Source organism: Tachypleus tridentatus, chromosome 6, assembly GCF_004210375.1.
Source record: "Tachypleus tridentatus isolate NWPU-2018 chromosome 6, ASM421037v1, whole genome shotgun sequence".
Lineage (NCBI taxonomy): Eukaryota > Metazoa > Arthropoda > Merostomata > Xiphosura > Limulidae > Tachypleus > Tachypleus tridentatus.
The window spans coordinates 100,907,778-100,931,872 of NC_134830.1; the positions used below are offsets into that span (position 1 = coordinate 100,907,778).

The 24,095-nt window shown below is 31.8% G+C and overlaps 1 protein-coding gene across 2 annotated transcripts in view; it reads left to right on the forward strand.

The window, feature by feature from the left end:
- The window catches only part of LOC143253187 (glutamate receptor 1-like), a 114,357-nt gene that overhangs the window by 87,411 nt on the left and 2,851 nt on the right, over positions 1–24,095 (forward strand). The window contains exons 9-15 of one of the 2 annotated variants that reach the window (XM_076506608.1): positions 5,659–5,874; positions 6,134–6,489; positions 10,279–10,477; positions 17,786–18,030; positions 21,948–22,056; positions 22,198–22,335; positions 23,218–23,292. In XM_076506608.1, the coding sequence (XP_076362723.1) occupies positions 5,659–5,874; positions 6,134–6,489; positions 10,279–10,477; positions 17,786–18,030; positions 21,948–22,056; positions 22,198–22,335; positions 23,218–23,292 (1,338 nt within the window). Of the gene's footprint in view, positions 1–5,658; positions 5,875–6,133; positions 6,490–10,278; positions 10,478–17,785; positions 18,031–21,947; positions 22,057–22,197; positions 22,336–23,217; positions 23,318–24,095 lie in introns of both variants that reach the window. The other variant, XM_076506609.1, reaches the window with a different exon arrangement.

Sequence of the window (24,095 nt, forward strand, 5' to 3'; positions counted from 1 at the left end):
CAAGTACATAGTTTATTAAAAGTGATTAAATCTTCCCATGCAAAGAGTAATATTAAAAAAAAAATTTTGATAAGGAAAATAATGATGTTTACTTTTGCTACAATGACATGCTTAGCATATATGCTTTTAGGATGTGTTCGATAATTGCTTTGAGTGCCACATCAGTGATATAACGCATGCAAAAGTTGACTTTTTAGACTATAATTTTGACTTCACCCAATGAAATCACCAAATTAATCGAATACAGCCTAGAAAACCACTTTACTTGAAACATCTACCTTCTTTCACGTGTTCTCTATTTGTTTTTCATATTGATTTTATTAGTCAGTGGGAAACAATTGTGAATAAACACACGTGATTTTACAAGGTATTTCTTATAGTGCATGTAATGTTTTCATACACATATTTGTTTTCCTAGTTAAAGGACTGAAAGACAGATGTATTATTTAACTAGACACGAACTATGTGTTCGTGGTATTAAAAAAAAAAGAACTGATATGCTTAATTATTGATACTATTAAGTATTAACCTATATTCAAGATCTCAAAGTAAGAAGTGGTCCTCTATGTTTAATACGATATCTACTCTGTTTTTGTTTATTTTTGTTAGATTAAACAAAATAAGCTTGTTCTATCGAGATAAAGATTAATACCAATAAAAGTAGTTTAAATTATAAAATTTATAGAATGTTTTGTTGAAGTTGCTGTCAATTGTTATGAAAATAGTGAAATATAACCTTCATTCTTCGATACTGTATATGTAAGGAAAGAATGACAAAATAAGTCAATATTTATTTATTCTTGGGCCTATTATAATAATTTATATTGCACATCTCACAGGTGTTTGTAGAAGTAAACGTTTATCGAAATAAACTGTTTGATAGAATACACATATAAAATATTTTGTGTTTTATTGCTAATACAGTGACTGTACAAATAGAGTGAAAGGTTATTTTGATGTAGAATCATCTCAAAGGAATTAAAATTAATATAAACGTAAGGCTAACTATACAGTTTTGCACACAAAACTATAAAAGGCTGAAATTAAGAAATAACAATAAACAAGATCAAATTATTTAAATAATTTAATTGTGGACTACTTTTTTAATCATGTTTTGATTAAAAAGGTTTGGAAATTACATGGTTTTCAATGAGACTTAAGAAGATAAAAGACAAAGAAGATTATCATATTAAAACACATAATTTAAATAACAAATTAATTTAATATTTTTCCTTATTATTCTCGATTAGGGAACGCCAATATTGTCACTGATGAAAGGAGCAGGCTTTGGTAAATTGAATTATTAAGCCTAATAGTATAGCTTAATAAAATTGTTTAGATATAATATTGTAAGAAAGTATTTTACTAGTAGGGTGTTTGCTAGAAGTAATAATGTTCAAAATGTTTTTGAAACTGTACCGTACTATTAGAAATATTGTTGCCTGAGAGGATAGGTTCTATTTTGTTGCACATCTTGAAAGTTCAGCATAGCGTTTGTAAAAGAAAACAAATATTAGTGCAATATTTGTATGAAATCTATACTTATACTTACTGCTCAAGATTTACATGAAGAACATCACGTTTTGATGCAAAGTAGAGAAGATAAAAATAACATGTTAAGCGAAGTATGAGATGATGTTGTTGATAAAAACGTCATATCAAAATTGAACTCTTTACTTAGAATAAAGAGAACTGGGATAGCATTAATATTTTGATTGAAATATATGATTTATTATTTAGAGTATTTTGAATGTTATTGTTTCACCTAACAGATCAACAGCATATTACGTATAGTATTTGTTATTTACAACCTGAACAAAACCTGGGCGAACAGTCGGGTAGAAGACTTCAAGACTTAGTCATATTCATTCATAATTTAGAAAGCGAAACCAGCCAGAAGCACCTGGCACCCACAAGCCTATCTTTAATATAAATCGAGAACTTTTATTGACTGTCACTTTTACAATGTGCCAAGATATGTACTCTAAACATCAAATCTTGGTCCTACTTCAATACTGCTGTGTCTGCTAACAAACCACTTAATCACTGCTAACAGAAAATGCTTACTGTGAATTTAACTCTAGTAAAATAACCTTGACAAATTTATAATGTTATAATAAGTCTAAAAATAAGATATGTTATACAATATAAGAAATTGTTTAATTTACTCAGTCGTTAAACTCTATTATTAGCCTTTTTATATTTTTAACGTTGCATTATTTATCTAGTTATAGTTGAATTCCTTGTCCTACCAAACATGCTCGCCCTTTCAGCTTTAAGGACGTTATAATGTGACTGTCAATTCCACTATTTGTTGGTAAAAGAGTTTACAAGAGAGCTCATTATTTATCTTCGTTCCTAATAAACAAACGCTTTCAGTTTATATCAATATTGCCATCTTTGTGGAATTTAATGAGTTATAATTGAATAATTATTAAAAGTATTTTGTTAATGCTTACAGTGTCGGGTAGCATGTACTACTTATATTTTTAGCATAATTACCTAAGTTTCACTGCTGAGCCATTGAGGAGCTATATTGAAGTAGAAGTTACCAATGGTCATGAACGATCCGCTAGCATTTTGACATAAGGGGCATAATATTAAAAGCTATTAAGTACATGAGTGCTTTTTTTTCTCATAAAGTTCGTGTCAAAAAACTGGTCACGACGAGGTGTTTTTTCTTCAAGGTGAAAAATTCGATAACCACAGTCGTCAGCTGTGTATACAATCAACAGGTGCCTGTATATTGACTCCACGTTACACCACCTCGCAGTTTTAATTAAAGAACATCTCAAAGAATGAAATAAATTATTCCATTATTTACAAACATTTCAAGAATATGCATAACGGGACGATAAAAATCTTCAGCGTTCTCTGTTCATCATAGAGCGATAGAATAGTGTTTGTAAAAGAGAATATATTAACTAGACATGTGAAATCACGCTTTATTGATACCTCTTTCCGTTATATTTGAAATTATAGAAAATGTTTGTATTCCATGTGAATATTTCCTACTTTAATAGTCGCGAAAGGACAAACCATTCTTTAAAACATAATAATTATTTTCAATCCAACAGGCAAGAACATTTCAACACTTTAGTAACAGACTAGCAAATTACGTTTATAACTCTGATATCACATAATCAATAAAAGCCACGGTTATGTTTTGCTGTAAGTTTTTTGCTAAAACAATGACTTCATACTGCATGCTCTATGATATTCTTAGCATAGTAGCCTAAACCTCAACTATACATTAACTTTATATTTACAGACTCTCACAGTTGATAGTACACTGGTTGCGCCTAACCAAAGTAAGCTTTGACGATGCCACCAGATATACTCTGCAATTTGACAATAACACTAGCTAGATGTGACAACGGTCGATAAACATTAATAAATACAATTATGAATTATGAACTCATATCTGGTGATTCCTGAAAAGAGATTATTGACTTCTTGAAGTATGATATAATTCAGATGTGAAAACTTCATCATAGACACGTTTATGGACGACGTAGAAATAAATTGGGTAAAATTAACTATAAGGATCGTATCTTGCTTCCCACATTCCATGACAAACATCTATCCCTGGCATCCTTTGCACAATATCCATGGTTTGCTTACTAACAGTAGATGTAAGAAGTTCCTCCTTCTTTGGACTTATGCATATAAACTTCCTTATTAATTTTACTTTTTCTATATCATTGCATACCGAGGTCCTTATATAGGAATAGATAATCACCATATTTAAGCACTATTTACTGCAATGTATATTCGTAGACTTGGAGAATCTGTTAAATTGCTCATTGCACGCCAACTCTGTCACCATTAATGAAGATAGCTCTATCATATTCTTGACCTCTGCTGTTCTCAATATCACCTACAAGTTTTACTAACATTCCTCTGATTGCACTGGCAATGTGATATTCTGTCCTTCTTTGAAGAAAACGAAACGCTAAGAGCCCCTCCTTTATATTCATATTTTGGTCAACAAATGAAATAATTTTATACGTTATCACGATAACTACCTGTGGAATTTATTTTTTTAGAACGAAGTATTATTTGTTTGTTTGTTGTTAAGCACGAAGTTACGCAAAGGTCTATCTGTGTTGAGCCCATCACGAATTTTAAAACTTTGTTTTCAGCGTTATAAGCCATAAGACGTAATGCTGAGCCATTAAATGACTAGAACTAACTAAAAGTTCCCAATGACAACAAATGATATGACAACAAATACGCCTAAAGGAATAATGCTAAGAACTATTTCTAATAATCAATAATATTAAGTCTTTGCTTGACCCAGCTGTTGATAAACTCTCTATTACTTTTACATTTCCTTATCCAGCTGAAACATGCTTGTACTTGAGGTATCAGATTTTCAAATTTCTCAGCACTGCCTATTTTTACTTCATCTTAGAAGATATTTTCTTCTTCACAATTTTTACCATTTAAACAAAGATTCTAAGATATAAAGCATTCGTTACTTGTTTACAAATATACCCATTATTTGTGCTTTGAAACAAAATATTTTTGAACTTGTTTCTTTTTCTAATTCAAAGACTCGTGTGTATTTAGGAATGTTCAAGATGAATGTGGTTCTGTTCTTTGTTTCTAATGAACTTAAAGGCTTTTTAATTCACAATATCAGAAAGTTTCCATGGTTTGTAGATGCTATTAAGCTCTCATAAAACCCTTGAATATCAAAGTACTTCTAGTCACAGAGTAATACACACATTCAAACTACTCACCTACATATGTGCCTATTCCCCATTACATTATGCTGTCTCTTTATTAGCTATTAATGTTGGGTTTGATTCTCGAGTCTCCAAATTCTAAAGGAATGCCATAAGCGTTTGTTGGTCCTGCTCAGCTTCATTCACGTGTTGGAATTTTGTTAAATTTCTCTGTTCCAAAGTGTACCCATTTTCTTTCTGTCCTCACAAAATTTCCCAAACAATGCAAAATAGATAAAAAGTATACTATTTATTTCTTTTTATTCAAGTAATTTAGTTGAAAGCTCCTGATGTAGACTCCAAGGAAATGAGTTAATACATAAAATTTCTAGATGGTTGGATATGGGTTTGAAGTAGAAAATACATCTGACCATTTGTCCTCAAATGCAAAGTTTTCTAAATGTTTTGTATAGATTTTGTTGCATCTATAAATCAAATAACGTTCTTTGTCAGATCTCCAGATGAAACATTTTCTTAATGAAGTGCTGTCGCAGTAGCATAATCGGTGAAGTCTGCTGAAAGAGCTGTAGCATAGATGTCATGATCTGCTTGGTTATATGTAAGTGCTTTCTGTACACGAGTCTCATAAGTACAACTGGTAAAGCGCGTAATCATGCCTTGTGAATGAATATTAGGTTTTGTATGTTATTTACATCATTATATTTTAAAATAAGAACAACCCCTGTCTCGTAAAGAGTACTAATTAAACGATGTGCTGCAGAGAAGATAGGCTATAAACCAAATTTTAGGTGACACAATATATACTTTCCGATGAAAGATGTCTGCCACAAACTTAAATAAGAAAAACGTTTTTATTTAGACACGTATGATAACTTAATTATCCATCTAAACTGCTTTCTTTTGTATTTCTACCGTCTTATAAAATAAACGCCATTGAATTTTGTTTTTATTTTTATATAACCAGGAAGAACCATACTTGATGTACAGCAAACCAGAACCTGGTGAGATTTTAGAAGGAAACAACATTTTCGAGGGCTATAGTAAAGATCTTGCTGACTTGATAGCAGAAAAACTGAAGATAAATTACGTATTGAAACTAGTTAATGACTCTAACTACGGAGGGCAGGATCCCAATTCTCCGGCTGGCTGGAACGGGATGGTTGGAGAACTTATTCGAAGGGTAAAGAAATATGATTATATTCATTGTATTTTTACAACAGTTACAAATTCTTATGTTTAGTTGTCTAATTATATAAAATTATAAATCGTGAACATTGGTACATTGATTGGTAGTTGCTTATGGTTGTGTACTGAACACTTAGTGTATTTTCATAAGGTATATTATATTATACTAAACCGAGCCGACTTGTGGCTTGTCATCTTCTCTCGTCACAAATATATTTTCTAAGTTTACTCACGACGTCTATCTTTTCTTACAGGAAGCGGACATGGCTATTGCTCCTTTGACGATTACGTCTGCCAGAGAAAGGGTAATAGATTTTACCAAACCTTACATGTCTCTGGGAATTAGCATCATGATAAAAAAACCGATGAAGAAGAAACCGGGCGTTTTTTCTTTTCTGAACCCACTTTCCAAAAAGATCTGGATGTGCATTATCTTAGCTTATTTGGGAGTTTCAGTTGTATTATTCTTAGTCAGTCGGTTTTCCCCTGTGGAATGGCGCTTTGAAGAGGCTTTCCTGGGTCCATCTGTATCGAATGATTTCTCTTTAATGAACAGTCTTTGGTTTTCATTAGGAGCTTTTATGCAGCAGGGCTGCGATGTTTGCCCAAGGTAACAATAAATATATATGTTTAACTGTTCATTTGCTCTAATTCATTAATTTTATTTGTTTGTTGTTAATTAAGCACAAAGGTACTCAATGAGCTATTTGCATTGTGTCCACCATAGGTATCGAAACCCGATTTTTAGCATTAGAAGTCCAGAGATATACTACTAAGCCACTAAGGGGCTAATTAATTTATTTAAAAATAAAGGATGTTATATCTCAAATATTTCATGTTTGGTATCGTATACTAATGTATTTGTAAGTCAACTCCTTGTGCAACACGTTATATACATATAATTATAAGGATTTACAGTATTTCATGAAACACTGATGCACATATGACAACAAAAATAATGTTTGTTTGTAATTAAGCACATAGATACACAGTATTAATTATTAAATACGCAATTACTAATAATTTGATAACTTAACACATTCATTTTACGGACTTCTAATGCCAAAATCTAAAATCAAAGCTTTGGCTCTCCGTGGTACCCTGAAACAAACTTATCACTTAAGAGCTGCGATGATATTTAGAATACATACATTTACAGAGTTATGTATAACACTGCCATGTATTGAAATAAAATTTATTTTGTTTAAGTATTTTTTATTATAGTGTCATAACAAACAGTGAACGTTTCTCTTCATGTGAACGTATTTTTAATCTGTATTAATAAGATGTGCTATTTATTCCTATTCTCTCGATATTTACTTTTTATTTCTTCGTAAGATCATCATTTAAAGAGGAATGTAAATCCACGTTTCTTACCTTGTTCGTATACTTAATGTAAAGTTCTGTGTCACCTCCACGTCTTCCTACCTGTACATTTCGTTTCAAACCTAATTCTCTAGTTCTTTTTGTTTTAACGTCTAGATGATAAACACTAATGTCAATATATTTTGATATGACAAATTTCTCATTGTAAGGAATAATTTACATATATTTTAATTCTTACTTACTCGTCAATATGAAATAGTAATTTTTCTTTCCCACTTTTAGGATTTTCTTTTAGTCGAACGTACAATTATCTATGCAATTACCCAATTTGTCATTAATTATTACTGTGAACAACAAACAATGAACCTTTCACTGAGATGATAATAATGATATTTGGCAGTATTGTCTACAGTTGAGTAATCTTTAATACACATTTATTTTTAGTACTTACAGTTGTATCTGTTATTCTTAGCTACTATTTAAAATGCATAAAGTCTTCATCAACCAAATTTTTTTATTTTTCTGCTCAATGTAATTGGTTATTGCAGAGTAGCTTGTAAGCAAACTGCATTGAGATCCCAGTCGGATATGAGTATCTTAGTTTAGAAATACCAACCAGGTCCCCAGCTGGAATAGCAGTAAGTCTTATGATTTACGTTGCTAAAATTAGGGGTTCGATTCAACTCGGTGGACACTCGAATAGCTTAATGTAACTTAGAAAACACTCTACCGAGCGGAGGGTGAAATATTTTCTCTAAATTAGTCTACATTCTTATTGTTTTGTTTAAATAATTTCTATTTGAGGCTAATAATAACTGGAAAAGTGCTTCTTATTTGGTGAAACAAATTTTGTTTTTTTTCAGTCAAAGTAATTATGCTCTGCCAATTTAATATCGCTTAAAACTAACAAAGTATTTGGTGATAACTTGTGTTACAGTAAACAAGGCTTAATTTTGAAACTCAGTGTAATTTATTTCACACATGTGATTCCAATATATTTATTTTATCATTTACAAAATGTAAAGATTAGGTGTTTTATTTATTAAACAATTGCTTTTGACGATCTTACGCTGTATCGGAATTTTAGGTCCGATTTTGTTGGACCTGGAAGGATCAGGCACAACTTTCACCATATCTTTCCCCACTAACAGATTCTTGCCTTTTTATTGTTTTATTAGATATTTAATATATATGTTTAATTTCTTTTCTGTCTAAGGGAAAGCTTCAAATTATTTTTCCTAACGCAGTACAAATGTTTATTTTTTGACATTTAATGTAGATACTTAATTGTAAAATTTTAAAAAATATTACTTATGAACACTTTAGTTATAAAATGTCGCTTTTATATATTGTAGTAATACAAAAAGACACAAAAATATCCAAATATTTGAACATTTTCTTTTGCTGATAAAATAATAAAAAACATTGAACAATAATAAATATAAATATTTCTATGTAAACGACAAGCATCAGTGCAAATATTTTAGAGTAGATTCGACAAACACTGGAGGGATAAAACCATTTTCTGAGTTGCAAAAATCAGTTTGATTTTGAATTTATTTTGTGTGTGTTCCATTTATTTGACATTTTGATAGTTATGAAAACTTTGCAGAGTTATACTCTTCAAAAAAAGAAACGCAAAAGGCAAAATTTTAGACATATTGTTAACAAGTTTATTCCGGGTAGTTCTGTATCACATGTGTGAAACTTTGCACATTCACTGCTGAACATCCAAAGTCTTCAAAGGCGAAGTCCACACTCACTAGTTGAAGTTTAACGTCACTCAACGTCAATAACGAGTATGCCCCCCGTGAGCATCAATAACTGCTTGGCATCTCCTGCCCATGGAAGCGATGAGATGACGAATCACATCCTGTGGAATGGCTGTCCACTCAGCCTGCAAAGCTGCTGCAAGCTGAGGTAGAGTCTGCGGTTGAGGTTGTCGCCGTCGCAGACGTCGGTCCAACTCGTCCCAAAGATGTTCGATGGGGTTTAACTTTGATGATCTGGAGGGCCAGGGAAAAACGCTGATGTTGTGGTGTCTCAAGAAGACAGTGGTGAGTCGGGCTGTGTGAGGACGGGCGTTGTCATGTTGAAAAGCGTCACTGACGTTCATCATGATGGGTTGCACATGGGGCCTAAGAATCTCGTCGACGGTTGCGTACGGTCTGATCGGAAATCCTACGTAGCCCTGGTATGGTTGAGGCAGTAGACGTCGCAGTGGTGGTCCTATTCCGAAGGTGACGTAACCGGATGTAGCGATTTTGTGCGGGCGTGGTCACACGAAATCCGCCAGATCGTGGACGGTCACAAGTTGATCCATGTTGTTGGTGACGATATCATAGCCTTGTGATGGTGCTTGGGTGGACATTCACAGCTCTGGCAACATCTCGAGATTCGCTTGCTTCCAAGCGACCAATGGCGTTGCTGCGTTGTGCTTCAGTCAGTCTTGGCGTAACTGTATTGCGTGTCGGTGGCTTAACACTGAGCTATGGAAACCGAGAACCCGTCACTTTTATAGGGATTTTGCACATGTTGCACTTGCAGAACATGCAGATCTCTCAAACAAATTTATTAGACACGAATTCGTTTTGGCGAAAAATCCGATGTATTCCTCCGTTTTAAAAGTGCACAACTGTTATTATCATTGTGGTCTGACAATCAGTGCCTCAACACGTGTAACATCACATACTCTGAGCTTGTAACGTTATTACATATATTTCTCTTTAAAATAACAAAAATATCCCTTTTGCATTTCTTTTTTTGAAGAGTATATTATCATTCAGTGAAAAATAGCGAAATTTTGCAATTTTCTTAGTTTAACTGAGACTTGATAGAAAAGTGCTGTGTTAATTTTAAAGTAAGAACTAAGAAAAAATATTGTTCATTCACAGTTAGTTACAAAACAACGCCAACTGTTTTACACAATCTTTGTAAATTAATTCCAATATGTTTTTCATAATTAGCTAATGAACAAATGTAAGTAATTCTCCAAGCATAAATGAATACCGAAACTATCTAGAAAAAATCATTATAATGAGAAAAAGGTATTTTTCAATATTTGTTTTTATAGGTCTGTCGCCGGTAGGATCGTAGGTAGCGTTTGGTGGTTTTTTACACTCATAATTATATCCTCATATACAGCCAACTTAGCAGCTTTCCTTACTGTTGAGAGAATGGTAACTCCCATCAACTCTGCAGACGATTTATCTAGGCAGACAGAAGTCGAATATGGAACTTTGCGATTTTCTTCCACGCAAGAATTTTTCAAAGTAAGTTCACAGATAGTTTTCAAATAATGCGTGTTTTCTTATAGCAAAGCCACATCAGGCTATCTACTGAGTTCACCGAGAGAAATCGAACTCCTGACATAAGTGTTGTAAGTTTGTAGACTTACAGTTCTACCAGCAGGGGACAGTTTTCAATCAAACCCATAACAGTATAAAGTTCAGTGCATTTTAATTTATGTTTCTGAATCAGCACAAGCAAGAATTTAATATCTACAACAACAAACGTGAACTCATAATGTCACACTCTACAAAAGCTTAGTACTGAAAACTGCCCAAATTTTAATTTTGAACTTCACAAGATTAATTATATTTTCTCTTGTTATTATAGAAATACAGTTTATTTCATAATTTCATATCTCTTACTTACTTTAGTGTTTTTTCTGTAATCCGTAGTAATGGTTTTCATGGTTTCACGATTCCATTGGCACAGCGGTATGTCTGTGAACTTACAACAACAGAATTCGAGTCTCGATGTCCGTGGGGACAGAGCATAGATAGCTCATTATGTAGCTTTCTGCTTAATTGCAAACAACAACAACAACTTTACACAACCAGTTCCTTCTGCTTTCTTACTTCTATCTATTTAAAGTGTTACCAAAAACGTATGAAATATTTTTCGAAAAAAAGTCTTTCATGCTTTCATTCACACGACAAAAAGAGAATACACGAAAATTTGCTGTTTTTTTCGAATTTTAGTTTTTCTCTGGGTACATTCATTAAAATATTTGCTGCCACTATTGGGATTTTTCCTGACATTCATAATGGGATTTATATAAATTTATTTAAAGAATGACTTTTTAAATATAAAAACAAAACATTTAAACAGATAGTTTACTAAAAGCTAAAGTTAATATTATATCATTCGTAACGACTCATTGTCCAAATATATATGTTGATATTTCATTAAAACAAATAGTAGATAAAAAATGAAAGATGTATTAAATTGTAATAAAGTTATTTTATAAGAAACACAACCTAAAAATTTGTATAGATTACTGAATAAACCGAAAGAAAGATATTTTTCTTAAAAAAGGTATTTTAATTTGTGAAAGAAAGAACTGTGTTTTATGTCATCTGGATTACATGAAAACTACCAATACAATAAAGAGTAATAATAAATAATTGTTTTCTTTCATTAATAGCTCATTTAATTATAATTTTAAGAACGTAATATATTTTTGATGTGTAAATCGTAGTGAATAATATATTACCGAAACAGATAATTTACGATTAAAGATAGATTTACATAAATTCAATGTTGAATGTCCAGAAATGCCACAAAATATTTTCATGTTTAGGTTTGAAAACATATTAAGGTTCTAAGATATAACAACACAATTTCATGTTTTCTCTTTCTGGGTGGAATGTAAAACATAAAAGGTTATTTTTCGAAAACTGATTCATTAATGTTTTTATTCTTATTTACGCAACTCTAAGAAGTCAAAGGGCAGAGGTAATTGGCTGTTTAAAGTAGTTGTTGTTTATTAAGCACAAAACTACACAATGGGCTTTCTGTGCGCTGCCCACCACGGGTATCGAGACCTGGTTTCTACAAAGCCGTAGATATACCATGTGCCACTGTGGAAAGTATGACTTTACGTCACTAGAAATCTAAAACTATTACTAAAACTTATAGAAAAGATAAAATTTAATTAAAATAAGATTTTAATTTAAAAAGGAAAGTATCCTAGATAAATTTTAACTAATGTTATTTATTTTGAGCATCTTTAACATATTTTATTCATGCATGAAGTATATTATGTGCTTGTACATTTGTACATGTATGTATTTAATTGGCCCGGCATGGCCAAGTGTGTTAAGGCGTGCGACTCGTAATCTGAGGGTCGCGGGTTCGCATCCCCGTCGCGCTAAACTTGCTCGCCCTTTCAGCCATGGGGGCGTTATAATGTTAGGTCAATCCCACTATTCGTTGGTAAAAGAGTAGCCCAAGAGTTGGCGGTGGGTGGTGATGACTAGCTGCTTTCCCTCTAGTCTTACACTACTAAATTAGGGACGGCTAGCACAAATAGCCCTCGAGTAGCTTTGTGCGAAATTCAAAAACAAAACAAAAACAAACAAGCAATGTATTTAATTTATATTTGACCACTTGTGGCCAGGTGGTTAAGGCGCTCGATTCGTAATCCGAGGTTCACGGATTCAAATCTCCGTCACACAAAACATGCTAGCTATTTCAGCCATGGGGACGTTATAAAGTGCGGTCAATCCCACTATTCGTTGGTAAAAGAGTAGCCCAAGAGTTGGCAGTGGATGGTGATGATTAGCTCCCTTCCTTCTAGTCTCACATTGCAAATTAGGGACAGCTAGCGCAGATAGCCATCGTGTAGCTTTATGTGAAATCACAACGAACAAACAATCCCTTTTTGGGCAGGTAAAACATAAAAGGTAATTTTTGAAAAAGCATTTCGTATACATATATTTTTCGCCACTCTAAGAAGTGAGAGGGCGGAGATAACTGGCTGTTTGTTTATTTTTTGTGCTAGCCGTCTCTAATTTAGTAGTGTAAGATTAGAGGGAAGGCAGCTAGTCATCACCATCCACCGCCAACTCTTGGGCTATTCTTTTACCAACGAATAGTGAGATTGTCCGTTATATTATAACGCCCTCACGGCTGAAAGGGCGAGCATGTTTTATGTGACGGGGTTGCCAACCCGCAACTCTCAGATTATCAGGCGCACGCCTTAACACGCTTGGCCATGCCGGTCCTGATAAGTGGCTGTGTAAAGCGTTGTTGTTTATTAAGCACAAAACTACACAATGGGCTATCTGTGCGCTGCCAACCAGGGGTATTGATACCTGGTTTTTAGCAGTACAAGGCCGTCAATATACCATTGAACCACTGTGAAGAGTATGAAGTCGCTATGATATGTGAAACTATTATTAAGACTTACAGAAAAGATAATAAAGTTAGTAAGGGATATGGAATTGTGCAATAAACAAATTACATTTCTATAATAACAAGATAAAATTTAATTAAAATAAGATTTTAATTTAAAAAAGGAAAGTGTCTTGGAAAAATGTTAACTATGTTATTTATTTTGAGTATTTTTAATATATTTGATTCATGCATAAGGTATATTATGTGTTTATACATTTGTAAACGTATGTATTTAATTTACGTTTAGTGAAAAAACGATACTTGGATGTTTTGTTATAGATTCTCAGCATCATTATATTCTGAAGAATGACCTTAAGCGTTACGAAACTGATTGAAGAAAGTAATATTGGAGGAAAAATAATAAAAGTCTTATATTCTAGTGTTTTTATTATTTATAATTTAGAACCTATTCATTGATTACAGATATAAAAAAAATAATTTTTTGTGTTATTTATTAGTTTCCAATAGGCCAAAAATTTTTATGTCACCTAAACTACAGAACATTTTTCCACATTTCTCTTAATCTGTCCAAGAACTGAAATGTGATCAAGAGATCTTTAATTTAATACCATAATTCATCCTTTGGGTTAAAAGATGAGAAGCAAATGATTTTTTTCCCATTGTCCTCTCAATCGGCTGGTGAGCAAGTGGAGGATTACGCCCTTTCTTCAGAACGTAGTGGCTATGGATAACGAATGACCAGGTGTAGTCTGATTTATTATACTTAAAATGATCCCACAATGAAAACTGATTATTTTGAAATGATGTTCGTCACGTGTTAAAAATGTATTTGAAAAGTTGTGAAAGAAATGTTTGGATATACGAAACACTCTTTTGTGGAAGATGAATCGAACATTTTAGCAAGATGGCAAGATAGGAAGCACTGAGTAATTTATTAACTACGAAGCTTCTAAAACTGATGAAGAATGTTGGAAAATGTGATACGACCATAGTTTTTTTTTAGATTGCATTGAGTAGCTTTATTCTGAAGGTCAGACGAAGGTCTTAATGTTATAGACCCATAAGTCTTTTGCAGATAAAGAGAGAAAAAGGCAGATATCCATGAAGTATGAACATAATTAATGCAAGGAAGAACGTAGGCTTAATAAGAGTAGAGGAGAAAAGATTGATTCAAACTCTAAATGGTCCAGTATATATTGATCTGTTAAGATGTATCAAAAGCTGATAAATTAATCCTGCATATAAACGAAAAGACAAAGTCATGCCTGTGGATTTTAAAATGGGATTATTGCAAACTTTCAATCTTTTGAGTAAACTTCAATATGTATAATTTAAGTAGCGTAGTCAGGAGCACAAATAACTTCTTCAGGACAAGACAGAAACATGTATAGGTAATTCCATCACTAGCTACTACTGTATTACGTTTATTCTGTAGAGCAAGTCGGATATCAACCAATATTTTGGGGCGTTCCTAAAACTGTTTTCCAAACTGTGTTTGAAATGGGAGTATATGATAAGGCGGTATCTGATAAAGTGTAAATATCCCTTGAATTATGAAAGTCCAAGAGGTGTTGTTATGTAACAGGAACATTTTCTTGTGAAATATTGCAAAGAGATTGGCTTGTCAAAGGATATCTGCTGGAGCAGAGTTACCATGTTAGATCGGGTAAGTTTAAAAGTTTGGTAGGTGAGTAAGTAATTTAAATCGATGCTAGTATTGTGAGGAACTGTAGAAAATTTGAAGTTGATTACAGACCTTGCATCACTTGAATCTATTAGCTGCGACAGTATAATTACGCACTTACGTGGAATACTCCTGTGATGTTGGTGAATGAGTGAGTCTCAGGATGAGGAATATTTACAGTATGGAAATCTGGAGAACAAAATATCCTTCGAGATGTCATTTATAAGTATTATATTAATTTGAAGATTATGTTTAAACGCCGAAACTGGTAAAGCATGAAAAACAAACAAGTCTGTAATTTGTAATAACAATCACGTAAAGAATCTATTTTTCTTGTTGACCCCAATTTACTCAATTAGGACTTAAAATCAAAGACGTGTAAAAATGGTATATTCGTTCCAATCCCCTTACATGTCACGAAACTAAAGTAATAGACAGACCAAGAAACTCAATAATAAATCAACTACTTAACAGCTTCACTTATCAATCAAAAGTCTTTTCTCGTCTCGATTGCTGAACTCGCGTTTTATATCGTTCAAATAAACTTTTAAAAATTATATTAACTTATGTGCAGATTACTTCATATATTAAAAAGAATAACCTAAACGTTATAAACGCCTAATAAAAATTGCTGCGACATTATTGATATTTTCTATTTGTTTGTTTGTTTTGAATCAAAGCTACATAAGGGTTATCTGGGCTAGCCGTTCTTAATTTTGCAGTGTAAGACTAAAGAAAAGGAAGCTAGTAATCACCACCCATCGCCAGCTCTTTGGATACTCCTTTACCAACGCATAGTGGGATTGACCGAATATCGAATATTATAACGCCCCCACGGCCGAAAGGCGAGTATGTTTGGTGTGATGGGAATTTGAATCCGCGACCCTCGGATTACGAGTCGAGTGCCTTAATCACCAGGCCATGTAGAGTGAAATACTTGTTGTATAGTATCTGATAGATTCATATTAATTTTAAGAAATTTTGCACAGACGGATCCTAGACAATGTCTTACCTCCATGATCACTGACTGTCGCTTTAAAACAAAGAAACTTTAGATGTTGGATTCCTATTTATAAATATAGAGTTTTGCAAAAATTTGGCATTAAATTGATAAAACATAAGATGCATACTTTGTGTTTGAATTTCGCGCAAAGCTACATGAAGGCTGTATGTGCTAATTTAGCAGTGTAAGGCTAGAGGAAAAGCTACGAGTCATCATCACCCACCGCTATCTCTTGGGCTATTCTTTTACCAAGGAATAGTAGGATTGACCGTCACATTATAACGCCCCCACGGCTGAAAGAGCGAGCATGTTTGGTGCGACGGGGATTCGAACTCGGACCCTCAGATTACGAGTCGAACACCTTAACCCAACTGGACATGTCGGGGCAATACTTTGTGAAAAATTATAAGATTTTAATGCATTAATCAAATAACAACGACCATCAAAATTTCTGTTATTTTTATAAATATTCAAGAAAGTTTTGAATGATGTTTCAATTGATCTAAGTTTTTCTTTGCATGAATTGAATCGTTATATTGTTTGTATTTTGTTCAGTCAATTTTTCTCTGTATAAGTATGTTTTTTGTATTTTCCAATCACTTTTTGAAAATTTGTAGTCTCTTGTATTTGAGTGAAAATATTTTAAACATTTGTTTTATTAAAATAAAACCGCAACCTACTAGTACAGAGGTATGTCTTCGGATTTACAACGCTAAAATTAGCGGTTTGATTCCCTTCGGTGGGCTCAGCAGATAGCCCGATGTGGGATTGCTATAAGAAATAGAACATTGAAATACAACTGTTTATTTCTTGTGATACTCCAATTTTATGCAACAAAGTGCCGACTGTTTTGCAATAATGTGTAATTTTTCATTTTGAAAAATACAAGCTATAATTACCAAATTACCTACCTTATTAGATTTTCACGTGGAAACACTGTTTTGAAGTAATTTTCCTAACATAATTAAGTTCTTACTTAACACATCTAAATCGCAAACAAACAAACTTCCAAGATGGCTTCAAAAGTAATAAAAAATAAATAGAAATGGAGTACATAAAAATAATTGGGCGAGACATTGTCCTTTTTTTGCAAAACATGGCGAGACATTATCTGTATCCTACAATTTCGTATCGTTTAAGGTAAAACTTAACGTATATATTAACTGCGAAACATACAAACATATCTAAAAGAAATGATACTGACTGTAAATAATGGTGGTACTTTTAATATTTTCGTTATTGGTCGCGTATGAACCATGAGGGTTTTTTGTTTTCAAATATGGACTTTAAGCTCATAGCTATCTTACCTCTTGACCGATATGAGACCTAATTGCTGTCTTAGATCCAAGATGTTAAACCCTTTCGACTGATGTATTTGACCACGCCGAAGGTCTCACATATTAATATATTCTAATCCTAGAATTTCAATTTGAGGGTAAGCAAGTAAAAAACCTGATGAGTAATAAAAATGAATCTGGTGTAGGCGAGCCCCACGATTCGTATTGCTGGCAAAAGTATAACTAATAAAAAGGTGGAAAGGTTAATATATTCTAACCCTGTCTAAAAATGTTTTAAGTGCTGCAGCTATTGAGAATTCGCTCTTGTTGTTTAATAAAAAAATATATAAAATCTGTATTATGAGACTATTTTGTTTTTATTATTGTAAACAATTATGTTAGTGCATGTACCTTTAATTGTAAAAAATTAAACTACTAAATATAAACACCTATTTGTATTGTCTTGAAGAGATCTAAGATAGCAGTTTATGCCAGAATGTGGGAATTCATGAACTCTAGAAAACACGTATTCACATCTTTATACGATGAAGGAATTAAACGAGTGAGAGAGTCGAAAGGAAAGTACGCTTTTCTTCTGGAGTCCACTACCAACGATTATATCAACGAACGGCAGCCATGTGATACTATGAAAGTAGGGAGAAACCTTGATGCTAAAGGTTTTGGAGTAGGCACACCTCTCGGCTCTAGTTTAAGGTGTGTACTAATTTATTGAGTACTTTTTAATGTTTAACATTCCGTTTATTACGCTGTTATTAAATAACACCAATACTGCCCACAGAAGTATTCTAAGTGGGGGCATAACACGTTTATAGGGGATCAACTTTCAGAACGTAACTCAACAGACTAAAACTATATGTGTTGTTTGCGTTTAAAAGCAAACACAAATCTACAGTTTTAAAAACTATTATTGAAGATATTTAGCTCAAGTCTACGTCATAATACGTGAATGTTTTGTGTTCTTCCTGCGGGCTCCCATGAATAAGACAGTTTATGAATATTTATTTATTTCGATTTTCTTTGGTTCGAAAGGATGACACTTTTAAATATATCAGTTTTTCATCATTTACTATGAATATGTTAGTATATGGTTTATTATTTATTTATATCAAACTTGAGGAATAAGACAATTTATTTATTGTATAAATGCTTAGTTACTGGTTAAATAAACGTTGCTTGAAACAAATGCGTTTATTTTATTTGTGAATTTTAGGGATAGGCATAAATATTAGCAACTTCTAACTTTTGGTAATACTGTCGAAATTATGTATCTTTAAACAAGTATTTTATATATTTTAAGCTCCTGTTTAAATATTTTAAATGAATTTAAAAAAAATTAATTATTTGAACAAGAAAACGAGAGAAAAACTGCCAGAATCTAGAAGTTTAACAGCACAGTATGCATTACATTTATTTAAATTTTCAAATAAGTAAACTGTTTCTTTTTATATTTAAGTAATAATAGGAAATTCATATATTATTTAACTTATATGTGTATATATATATGTGTGTAAGCTTAGATCAAACTAAGATTACGTTGGAGTTAACTCTTCAATTTGGAGAGATGCAATGCATAAAATGAAACTAAATTTTTACTTTATTTTTCATCTTATTGATGACTGGATTTAAAAAGATATTATTATTGATTTTTGTATTTTTACATTTGATTTTATTCCCTTATTGTTTAAATAAAGACATTCTAAGTACTTTGGAGAACGTTGAGTGAAATAAACATTACTAGAAACAGTAATAATTAAATAGTGTCTTAAAAAACAACTGCTTTTCACCTTTTTGATACTGGTGAGTTGATACCATGTAGTCGGTATTATCAAAAGTAACCATAAAGTAACTTTATAAAATGTACACGTATGTTTACACACTATTACAGATTACAAGTAAACATTCTTAGGCATTCGTACAAAAATTATCATATTTAGTAATTTGCTGGTGTAATTTTTAGTTTTGAATGTTGACTATTCAATATGCAAAGTAATTTTAATTTACATGTTAAAATACTTTTATGCATTAGAATATTCTAAAGATTTATATGCGAAGTCTCTATAACTTTCTAATATTCTCCAGATAATTGTCTAATACTTTTTTATAAAAAAACATTTTATTTGTTATCTTCACCATTGTGTATTTGCACGGATGCGGTCGATTCGACCAACATCGTAACTACCATAAATAGGAAAATAACTAAATTACGCTTTTTACATTATAGAATAACTACATATTATAACATTAAATCATAAATGTTTAATGTATATAACTTAAATCTCACAACATTTTACAAATATAAAGATCTATAATTTTTATTTTATTGACCATTTATCATTGTCAGACATTACAGAAATTCAATGACGAAACGCACGTGCACTATGTAACCGTATCCAATAATACAAAACTGGCTTTTACAAAGTAACCTGTCTTGGCTGTGTCCTAATGGACCGATACTTTGTAAAATATACTCGCATGTCGGATATAAAATATAATATATGTACATATATTATTACTATTTATAAATAATTTCTTTAATTTCAATTATTGTTCTCAAAACATAAAATAGTAAATAAAGAAGTATGGAAATAAATTATATTTTCTAATTGCAAACTTTGTACTCGTATCTGCTTTGTTATGTGTTGTAATATATATCGGACGAGGCTCCGATTTATTATGTTACGTACGTTATGTGTTATGACTACAGATATCCGTAAATTTCAAGTTTACTTTAGAAGTTAATTAAATGTCGATATGTATCAAATTTATTATATTTGTAAAGAAGATTGTGGTCTAGCATGGTCAGATGGTTAGGGAGCTTGAATGGTAATCTGATGGTCGCGGGTTTGAATTCTCCTTGCATCAATCATGTTCGTCCTTTCAACCGTGGGGGTATTATAAAGAGACAGTTAACCCTACTATTCATTGGTAAAAAGAGTTGGTGGTGGATGGAGATGACTAGTTGCCTTTTCGGTAGTATTACACTGCTCAATTGGGATGGCTAACGTAGATAGCCCTCGTATAGCTTTACACGAAATTCAAAATAAATCGACCAACAAGACTGATACACAATTTCCTTTCTTAACACAAATATCTTTTAATATACAATTTATAATAATGATTATTACAGATAATTATTTACATACAAAAGTTTTACAAACTTACGAACAATATTAAGTCCTCTATCCAGCCTGGAACTGAATACTTTGATGACGGTTCACGAAGCGCAAATTACTTTTATTTTTAAAACACTCCACTTGACAGGAATGTTATCCTGCTCTATTATTCTTACGTGCGTTTTTCTGGCGAAAACATCTAATGTCATTGTAGAAATACTAACGTCCAAAGTTAATTCACTTAAGTTTGTAATGTTCGACATCAGTAAACATTCCGAGTCAAATATCTGTATTTTTCTGATTAATAAGTATTTACCATAACTACAACTTCTGAGGTTCATAGTATACTGACTGTAGCGACCCAACAATGTTAAACTGTCTTTTGGCGCGTCGATCTATAAACTTTAAGACGAGGTTTTAAAAAGTTCATTTGACAACAATACTGGCAATTTTATAAAAATCTTACATTGTTGATTCTTATGCTCAAGAATATTTTACAGATTTAACAATATACGTTACATGTATTAAAATAAAAGAAACATGTATATTAAAATAAATGTACAACAGACAATCTGTTACAGCTTGCTGTAATATGCTAAACTCTATCAAATTTTTCACGTGGAAACGTAAAACAAAATATTTTATATATACATTTTGAAACAATCAAAAATCATAGATAACTACATAAGTACCGTAAAATTTATCAGGTTTACTAATTAAGCTGTATTTGGATTTAAAGCAATGATTTATTTCAAATTCAACAATATCTTACTACTTGGAATCTACCATGAGAAGAAAGGACTTTCTGAGTAAATGTTTTGCAAAGGGAAATATTTTAAGCTTTCAATTATTTAGTCACACAACGTGGACAGAAGTAGGTGTAGATTATCATTATTTCACAAATTGTAAAGAGGTGGGCAGGAACGCTGTGTTTGATTTACTAAATGTAGCTATATTTTTAGCAAATAGAAAAAAAGGAGGTTCTTACTTTACATGCTAAATTATCAATATCCATAAATTGAGTTCTTAGTTTGTAATAAAATACAGACTTTGTATTTGGACACCATAAATATCTAGCCTGAACCAATTCTGCATTCAGCATACCACATACCCACAAAAACCAATATTTAGGAGTTTGTTTTTCAACATTCACTTGTAATATATGAAATTAACCAATATATAACATTACAATTTGAATAATATTTTCCACTTTAATACCAAACGTTGAAATACATTCATAAAATAGTAGTTCAATAAAGTTTGAATGAATTTACAAACTTAATGACATGACCTTTGATCCCTGATCATAACAAAACCGTCAAATAGTTTTTAGCTAGACATTAATGAGTAGTATCTTTGGAGCAGGAGTTTAACCATTGACTATTTAAGCCATAGGATATAGCATTTTTTAAAGATTAAAATTATTTCAACTAGTGTGCTTCTAAAAACAAATGTTTATAAACATTTGATAAAAGCTCATGTTTTGATATTTTTCAGGGACCGCTTAAACTTAGCAGTGCTGTCTTTAACAGAAAATGGAGACTTGGCTAGATTAAAGAATAAGTGGTGGTATGATCGGAGCGAATGCAGCAGTAACACAGGGAAGGTAAGTAGTATGTAGAAGTTATTTAATAAACCTGCAATATACATTTATAGCATGGAGTAAGCCAGTTGGATGTGTACAATTTATTTGTAAATAATGATTTATTATACCAAGAAACGTTAACATTTTTTTATTGTTCAACAGGATTCGTCTCAGAATGAGCTGACGTTAAGTAACGTGGCAGGTTGTTTCTATATTCTTATTGGTGGTTTAGTGTGGGCGATGGTAGTTGCCTTGTTGGATTTCTGCTATAAGGCGCGTGCAGAAGCCACTAGAGCAAAGGTACGCACGTATATTTTATCTTTTTTTTTTTTTTTGTGAAGAAGAATGGTCATTTGAACTTAATGTAGGAGTTACTGTGTAGTTGTTAGTGATATATATATATTATAACAGCAATATGAAACTGTAAATGCTACCTGAAGAGTTCACAATTGCTCAACATGAGAAACCAAAACATTTTAGCTATTTTTGAGAGATAAGAAAGAAATTTGGTGTCAGATTTCCTTTTGGTGTATTGAAACGTATGGCATTAGTATGACGACAAAATTTATTCATTTTTAATATTTTAGACAGATATAAATTTCCAGTAATCAGATGCCATTGCGATTAATCGCATTATAAAGAGAGAAAAACTAATTTTAAATGTTTAAACTTTAAGTAACATTAATTTTATTAAGGCATCACATGCGATGTTTATTTCACTGATGTGTACAATCTTTGCCTCTCTGAGCAAGCGTTCTAAATGAATGAATACTGAATGGGTTTATTATCAAAGTTTCAACAACAATATAAGATTAATCTTCTCTTGAAGAAGAATATATTTATAACATTAACATCAAAAAGTTAATATTCAAAATATTAAAGTTATCAAGTAAGAACTGTATACAGTTCATTTTAGTGCTGTACACTTTGGATCCAATGGAACAAGTAAATTAAGCCATTGGTTTTCGAAAGAAATTTTACTGTTGAGACATTTTGTTTTACTTAAAAGACACAAGTAAGAAATATTTAGATTTCAAAATAATGTTCATAATTTATTTCATTGAGAATAATACTATAGTTAAGGTTGTTACTAAGAGATCACAATTCCTAGTGGTTCTTTGTGGTTTTATTTGATCAAAGAGAAGACGCAGTGTTTTTTCGTATCTTTTCTTTTTCAAACAGATGAGCATGATGGAGGCAATGAAGGTGAAACTAAGGACTTCCATCACAGGCATGAACCAGAACGAACGAGGAAGGGTACGGACTGGCTCTATTTAAATTGGTACAAATTCCTACTTGTCGTCTTGAATTTCATGAACCTCCCCTGTCTTCCTGAAAGGAAATTAGTGCTATATCTGCAAAAGAAAAATCCTATTTCTTTTGTATTTTATTAACCTATATACAAACATTAACCTTCTAAATATTTTTAAATATATTTTCAGAAAAATATTATTTCATTGTTTTAAAATCTGTAAAACAAATTCAAAGAAAATACACCTGTCTGTAATTTTAAAGCACGTGTATATGTTTATTTTTCAGGAGTATCACTATAAAAAACACTAGAACATTTACTTTATAAAATATAATAAAATAACATTTTAAACGCAACAAGTATGAAAAGAGGATTTCTTGCAATATAATTTATATTACCTTATACAAAATTAAACCATTATCATGATTTATTATGATATTTTGTTCAATCTTGTAGAAAAGTTTTGTAATATCACCGTTTTTATTTTTTAAAAGGAAACTTTAGCCAAGTGATTTTTGCAGTATTTTAATATATCTTATTGATTTATAAAGATGTTTCAGCTTGTTTATCTCCCTCTTCATCAAGGCATAAGAGAGATGCATATTTGTCAGGTTATGTAAGCTATTTATCCTTGATGAATAATTGCAGGAACCCACTTGCTTGAAATAATAGTGGTTAGTTGCAGTACAAATCCTTTATAATTATGTTAATATTGTCACAAGGGTAGGTATCAAAAGCTTTAATATTGTGTTTAATAAAAACAGTTCAGATGTACGACTGGAGTGTATAACGTTTTGTGGGGATCAGC